Genomic DNA, 8,127 nt, shown 5'->3' on the forward strand with positions numbered 1-8,127 from the left:
CAGTAAGAGCCTCTGGAACTTAGCCTAGCAACCCTTCACTTGCCTCTCTGGTCCCTGCTCCACCTCCACTTCGATTGATCTTGTCTGTCTGTCTGTCTGTCTGCTTTAAGAGAAGTCTTCTTCACCCTTTGGCGCCCTGTGTGTGGTGGAGGAGGATGGTACTTTAACAAAAGTCTTCCATCTCTCCATCCCAATGATAGTGCCTGCATCAGAAAGGCGTTCCTTCAGCCCCTCCCTCTGTGGAAGCATTTGGGGTATGTTCTTTGGAGGGGCTCGTACTTTAAAACAGGTGGAGTACTTTTTACCATTTTTTATCTTCAAAGAAAGTTCACAAGGTCTGGCTGGAGTCAGGGATGGATAAGGATGAAGGGGGTGCAGCAGGGAGAGTTAGACTGTCCAGCTATCTTCCCGTAAAACAAAGGCAGCCAGCATTATCCTCCATCACCCATGCTTTGGTTCTCTACTGCCCAAAAGTAGCTGGATAGTTCCCTGATCAGCCACATAGGGTGCTGAGGGTTAGCAAAGATGGTTGGAACAGGGAATGGGAGCACAGGGGAGGGTGAGAGGTATCTGGCCGTTAGAAGGCACAAAATAGGGAGAGGGCAATAGAGTGTGCTGAATGGGTGGATTTGTGATTGGGATTGACCCAAAGGGGCGGGGGTAATAGGAGCAGTGCGACCAAATACCATGGAGTGGGGATGGGACCGAGACTGACTCAGGGATGAGGCAGGATCTGAGAAAATTGACCCAAAGGGAGTAGACCAAGGGAGGGGGAGAAACAGAGGTGGGCTGCTAGCCTGAGAAGGGGGCTGGGAAAGCAAATTAGAGGGCAGGTCCGAGCCCTCTCCTCGGGAGGTGGGGGTGTGTATCCATATAAGGCGAACTGCGACCCCTGCTCTCCCGGAGCTGAGGTAAGAGCTCCGCATCCCTAGGACCCCCCCGCACATGGATGCGCACGTCGCTTTCTCGGGCTTCCCGGCTCTGCCCTCGGTCTCGCCGTCGGGGCCGCAGCCGTCGCCGCCGCTAGCCGGAGCCGAGCCGGGGCGCGAACGCGAAGAGGTGACGAGCGGTGGGGACGTGGAAGCCACGGGCGCGCCGGGCCCCGGGAGAAGGCGCCGGCGGCCGCTGCAGCGCGGGAAGCCGCCCTATTCGTACATCGCGCTCATCGCCATGGCCCTGGCGCACGCTCCAGGCCGCCGCCTCACGCTGGCCGCCATCTACCGCTTCATCACCGAGCGCTTCGCCTTCTACCGCGACAGCCCGCGCAAGTGGCAGAACAGCATCCGTCACAACCTCACCCTCAACGACTGCTTCGTCAAGGTGCCGCGTGAGCCGGGCAACCCGGGCAAAGGCAACTACTGGACGCTCGACCCCGCGGCCGCCGACATGTTCGACAACGGCAGCTTCTTGCGGCGCCGCAAGCGCTTCAAGCGCGCCGAGCTGCCCGCGCCGCCGCCACCGCCCTTCCCCTACGCGCCCTTCCCGCCCGCGCCCGCGTCGCCCGCGCGTCTCTTCCGCCTAGACAGCCTGCTGGGCCTGCAGCCCGAGCCGCCGGGCCCCGTGGCGTCCGAGCCGCCCTGCTGCGCCGCCCCCGACGCCGCCTTCCCGCCCTGCGCCGCCGCCGCCGCCTCCTCTCAGCCGCTCTATTCCGCTGCGCCCGAGCGCCTGGGGCTGCCTCCGCCGCTGCCCGCCGAGCCTCTCCTGACCTTGGCCGGACCGGCGGGCGCGCTCGGGCCGCTCAGCCCCGGGGACGCCTACCTGAGACAGCCGGCCTTCGCGCCGGGCCTGGAGCGCTACCTGTGAGCCGCGGTCCCGGCGGGAGCACCTGGCCGCACCTCCAGCCCCGCCCGGAGCAGAGCGCGCTTGGCTCTGGGGGACACTCGCAGCGTGGCGCTCTCTGCTGAGTCCCCTTGCCTTGCCTCGGGCTGAACCTTCCTTGCCTTCCTCCAGCCCTGGGGAAGACTCTGACCACCTCACCACCAGACTGAAGCGTCCTCTTCAATCTGACGCCTTCACTCCTCCCTCTTCTGTACGCCCCACCTTGGAAGCTTTTGTCTCAAGCCACCTCTTCGACCTCTGATATTTTGCCAACCTCAGAGGTCAGACTCCTGGGTTCATTACTTCCACACCATCTTCCACCATTTACCAACAAGTTTGACAAGTTTGTCCCCCTACCCTGCCCTTGGTTTCTTACTGAGCCCCTTTCCCACACAGACACACCTGGCTGCTCAGTTCCAGGTTCTGAGGACAGTTCTTCAGACCTTTCTAGGTTACAGCACCAGGGGCTCCTGACTGAATGGGGGGGATTAATGGGCCTCTGTGTCTGCCCTGCCCCCGTGGAAAGCACAGAACTGATCGGGTTGTTGTTATTTTCCAATCAAAGCTAGTTTAATTAAAAAACAAAGAAACCTTTAGGTTTGTTGTGTTGGGTGGTAACTTGGGGAGTGGCTGGGAAGGACGGTGGGGGAGGTTTTCCTCTTGGGATTGACATGACCTGAATCTCCTTCCGGAGTCCTCAGTCTCCTGAAGTAGGATCCAGGAGGATAGCTGTGCACAGAGCCAGCCTGGACAGTCTGCCACCTGCATCCCGCAGACGGTAGAGATGAAATGCGGTGTGGGCGGGTGAATGAGTGAATTTAGAAAGCCGGTTGCCTGCCCGGCGGTGGTGGCGCACGCCTTTAATCCCAGCACTTGGGAGGCAGAGGCAGGCGGATCTTTGTGAGTTCGAGACCAGCCTGGTCTACAAGAGCTAGTTCCAGGACAGGCTCCAAAACCACAGAGAAACCCTGTCTCGAAAAAAAAAAAGAAAAAAAGAAAAAGAAAGCCGGTTGCCTGATCTTTGAGACCATTCCCAATGCAAAAAAATAAGGGCGCACATTAATTTGCATTAATCTAATCATTTCTTTGCAAAGCAAAGTGTCCATTCCTCAAAATGGGGTCCATGGACCTTTATCACTGGGAGAAATGCCAGAAATGCAGGGTTTCAGGCCCCAGTACAGACCTATTGAATCATCACATTCTGCATTTTAATAACACCCTCAAGTGATTCGGGAACACTATGCTGGAGGAGAGGCAATGGCCCATGCTTTGGCCTCAACCTGAAAGACAAAAACTCCCTGCTCTGATGGAGAAACTAAGTCACACCTTCCATTTGTGCTCCCTGCTGGATTGGGCAGCAGCTTTGAATCGATTCATGATATGCCCAGCACCAAGGACAGGGCAGTAACATCGCTGCCTCATAGATTGAAGGGTGAGCGAGGGACTTGGCTGGTGACCTTGTCCTGGTCTCTGGTGCTGACCAAAAGCTGTGCTTTTCTAAGATTTCCACTTCAGCTCCCAGCTTAGTAGATCTTGACTTGGGGTAGGGAAGTGCAGAGGAGAGGATAATGTGTCACAAACCCAAGGTCTTATGGGAAATACCTAATGTTCATCTCCTACACACCAGTGTTTGAGGTTACAGGTGATAATGGAAGGCGATGGTGGCCAGTGAGCAGCTAGCTCATAGGAGAAAGGCATGCGGGAATCTGAGAAGGCAAGAAGGCCCTTTTTAAAATATATTATTATTACTATTTATTATTATTATTATTATTAGAAAAGTGGTGCCTTCTCTTAGAGTTTGAGCTAGGGTCAGATCCAATTTGCCTGGTGCATTGAGGCCCTGATTATCTGTGGACTGACTGGCTGGACAGCTGAACCCCTTAGTGTCTAATGCTGTCTGCCTTTGTGAATACTGACTATTTTGGCACTTTCTTATCCATTCTTATTTGCCATTCTCAAAGTGACTTGTGGGGACATGGGAAACAGAAGGAGGTGGAAGTGGAGGCAATTTCTCTGTTCTTCACCTGAGAAAACTTGTCCACCCTGGGCCCAGCAGGCAGCAGGAAATCCAGCTTTGGTTCTCTGATGAGGGTGCTCTGCAAAGATCAAAATGCAAATTTTCTTCTGCTTCAAATGGTGTGGCTGCCCAGCTCTCAGCCTCCAAGCATCTGTTCATAAATGCCTCCTCAATTCAGGGCATCTCCAGGGAAGGGAAGACCCCATTTGCCACCCTGAAGCCAAAAAAAAAAAAAATGCTCCCTTGGCTCTGAATTCTATTCTTTTCTTTTGTGGACTGGATTTCTCTGAGTAGCCCTAGCTGTGCCGGGACTTGCTATGTAGACCAGGCTGGCCTTGAACTCAGAGATGTGCCTGCCTCTGCCTCCCAGATACTGGGATTTAAGGCATACATGCACCACCATGCCTTGCTCTGAATCCCATTGTTACCACTGCAGACATCTCGGTGTCCAGGATTTGAGGGCACTCAGGAAAATGCTAGCAAGATCAGTGTGGAACTGGAAACCTAGAATGACTTATTTTCCATTTCTTTTTCTTTTCTTTTTTCTTTTTCTTTCCTTTCCTTTTTCTTTTGGACAGGATCTTTATTCAACAGCATCATGGGTATGCTATGCCCAATAGAGATACAAACAAGAAAACTTGTGTATGTCTTCAGAGAGTTTGCAGTTTGGAAAGTCATATGTCAAGTGCCTTAACTTTTTGGCATTTTGGCAGATATGAAAAAGCTATAATGTAACCCAGCTCTTCCATTAAGAAGCCCTGGAGATGGGCTGGGAGATGACTCGTCATCCTACGCAAGCATGAGGACTGGAGCTGGGATAACCAGTGTCACTTTGCTGGCTCCCACACATCATCCAGCTCTGTGAGGCAGACAGTTAAATCCTGGGACCTCACAGCTTCTTTTCACTGAGGGACCCTGTCTCAATAAGGTAGGTGGGCCTGGAGAGATGGCTTAGTGATTAAGAGCACTGACTACTCTCCCAGAGGACTCCAGTTCCATTCCCAGCACCCACATGGTCACTCACAATGTCTGTAACTCCAGTTCCAGGGGATCTGATGCCCTCTTCTGGCCTCCTTGGGCACTAGGCATGTACATGGTGCACAGACAAGTATACAGGCAAAACATTCAAACACGTAAATTAAAACTTTTTTTGAAAGACAAAAGTTAGACGTTAGAGCTGTAGAGGTACCTCAGCAATTAACAGCATTTTCTGGTCTTGTAAGTACCTGGATTCAGATCCCAGCACCCAAATGGTGGCTCACAATTTTCTGTAACTCCAGTTCCAGGGGATCTGATATCTTATTTTAACCTCTTTGGACACCAGATATACAAGTGGTATCCATACATACATGCAGGCAAAAATACTCATACACATAAAAAAATTTAAAAAATTAAAAGGAAAATCAGAAGTCATTTTAATCTGAAGGCATACTTTAATGCTTATTTTATTGGTACTGGGGATTGAAGGCCTTGTATACCCTGGTCAAGCACTGTACCACTGAACTACATCTCTAGTTCTTTAACTTAGGTTTTTGTTCAATTGAAATTCGCACATAATGTCACAAGTCAAATAGCAATCAAAAGCTCACAACTGGTGTCTCTCACTGCTCTTAAAAACTCTGCATCTGACCCTACGAGCAATAACTCCAGTGCAGTAGTGCAGTTCTCCAAGTCCAGTCCTAATTTGTTTGTTTTGTAAGGTATTTCCATGTTTAGGCTCCTCTCTTGAGACAGGAATAAATGCCCTTTTCCCTGTTTTTTTCTTTTTTCTTTTTCATGGTGCTGGGAATCAAATCTAGGTCTTGAGCATGTCAATCAAGTGCTCTGTCAACGAAAGGCCACCTCGGCACAAATGATTAACTTTCATTTACCTCTAAAATATCCTCTCTCCTATTACCACCAAATTACTAGCTTTGGGCTGACTTCGTCATTATAATAACATTTATTCAATTACTTTGTATACTGTATACACTGTGTTATCTGATAAACCACGAGTATACAATGTTCACTTTTGTGTGTTCCATGTTTTAATTTTTCCAGTATCTGTCTTTTTGTTTTCATTTACTCATTTTCTATCTACTGCTAAATCTCCCCCTCTCTTTCCAATATTACAATTTTCACGAGACCAAATGTATGAGAAAATTCATCACTGTTTTTTGCTGCATGTCTGCCCTCCTGGGGGCAACTCTCGCACTTTTCTCTGTCCTCTGGCTCCAGTCTGGACTGGTGGTTCTCCATGTCTGCTGTGCAGATGTTGCTCGGGAGTTTCTTTTTGCCATTCCTTCATCTCTGTCCTGTGTTGCATCTTCTGTTTCCTGGATTCCATATCATCCTTTCTCTTTGTTTATTTCCTTGTTCTAGTAGAGGTAAATTGTTTTGGAAACCACATATCTGAAACTAAGATGATTATTTTAACATGAAAAGCTAAATATGCACTTTGACAGTGAAATAGTTGAGTCAGAGCTGTGTTTCTGTAGACTTTCCCGGGGGAGGGCGTAGGGAACGAGAGAATTGGAGGTACTTCCTCAGTTTAGTATGTGTTACCTTCAAAGAAGCTGGGAAGGTATCTCAGCATGCCGGTGAGTGTTTGGACAGGAAGATGAACCACTGAAAATCCTTTATTTATTTATTATTATTCTCTGTGTGAGAGATGTATATGCGTGAGTGCTATTGTGTGTGTGCCACGGTGTGTGCATATGTCTTAGTGTGCATGTGCAGATCAGGAAACAATTTTTGGAAGACAGTTTTCTCCTTCCATCATAGGTTCTGGGGAATCAAACTCAGGTTATTGGATTTTTGTGGCAAGCCCTTCACCCACTGAGCTGTGTTGCTCGCTTGAGAAGGAGTTGAGAGAAAAGGCCCTCAGACAGAGATGGCTCCTGATCTAGGAGAATTTGAAATGTGGGGAAGATGGCTTGGACTTAGGATGGTGTCAAACTAATTTGAGGGCCTGTAGATTGAACTCAAGAAAGAAGTCAACATTATAATCCTTGCACATGGAAAACTGAGTACACGGGAAAGTGACACCCGTGACCATGGCCTGACAGTCATGTCAACAGAAAAGTTCCTTCAGGCAATTGTCAGATTGCTGGATGTAATTCGGGTTTACCTAATGAGCAAAATGGAGGGCCCTCCTTCGGTGTGGCTGGGTTATGGAAGCTCATGTGAAGTACCTCGCTGCTCTGGGAGATGCTAATATTATGGGACAGGGAGGATTTTGCAAGATACAGGGGTTGATATAGTATACTTTTAAATGAAAACAATCCCATGGCCTCCAAAACAATTGAAAACTTATTTAAATAAATAACTCTTAGGCTAGAAGAGAGTTAATATTACAGACTACTTATGAGTATATAAATTGAAAACCATACATTTATAAAAGTGGAGTTTTAAATCCATAAGCCAAACTTATGCTCAGAAAACCTTTTGTAACCGCAAGCTATGTAAATGGTGTGAGAGGGGACCTGAGGCAAGACCGGGAGACATTTAAAAGGCTAGTACAGAAAAAGATGCTACAAAGCCACAGAAAGAACTGACCGCTGACTAAAGTCTGGCTTGATTAATGTAGGGGGGCTGCTAGGCTTAGATCTACAAGCACAGCAAACAAACCCTTCAGAGGCAGTTCCTCAAATGCCCCCCACAGAACACACCTAGGCTGACTTACCTGTAAATGCTGCCAAACCACTAAGAAACCTATTTTTCTAGAAATATAAATTGTTCCAGAAAACAGAAGCAATAAAGCTAAACCAATTCAATCTACTTTATGAGGTTATGAAAGCCTAATAAAGTTGGGTGCGGTGGCATGTGTCTTTAATGCCAGCAGAGGTAGGTGGACCTCTATGAGTTCAAGGCTATTTGGTCCACAAAGTGAGTTCCAGGCCAGCCAAGGCTCCATAGAAAGATCCTGCATTAAAAAAAAGAAGCAAAAACAAAAACCCTAACAAATATTATGTAAACCTAAAGTTATTGTCTAACCTCACTTATGAAAGATACAAAATCCCCACAACAAAATTCCAGCAAATTCACTTAGAATTATTAGCTTCCTCTTATTGATATTTTATATTTATTGTGTGTGTGTGTGTGTGTGTGTGTGTGTGTTGTGGTGTGTGCATGAGTGCAGATGCCCAAAGAGTGGGGAGAGAGTCAGATCCCCTGGAGCTAAGGTTGTAAGGGGGCGGTGAGCCATCTGGTGAGGGTTTTGGAAATCAAGCCCAGGTCCTCTGGAAGACTAGTATATGCTTTTGCTCAGTGAGCCACTTTTCCAGCTCCCTTTTATAAGAGTTATAGATATT

At 48.6% G+C, this 8,127-nt stretch overlaps 1 protein-coding gene across 1 annotated transcript; it reads left to right on the plus strand.

Annotated features, from left to right (window-relative positions):
* The first annotated feature begins 487 nt into the window (after nt 1–487).
* Nucleotides 488–2,391, plus strand: Foxe3 (forkhead box E3). Its single transcript, XM_041651786.1, has one exon. It carries the CDS (start codon nt 946–948, stop codon nt 1,801–1,803), a length of 858 nt encoding a protein of 285 aa, XP_041507720.1. The 5' UTR covers nt 488–945; the 3' UTR covers nt 1,804–2,391.
* Nucleotides 2,392–8,127: the final 5,736 nt, after the last annotated feature.

The sequence above is a fragment of the Microtus oregoni genome, unplaced genomic scaffold (assembly GCF_018167655.1).
Source record: "Microtus oregoni isolate MIOR12 unplaced genomic scaffold, Mior012 000005F_ref0000423, whole genome shotgun sequence".
NCBI classification, from domain to species: Eukaryota; Metazoa; Chordata; class Mammalia; order Rodentia; family Cricetidae; genus Microtus; species Microtus oregoni.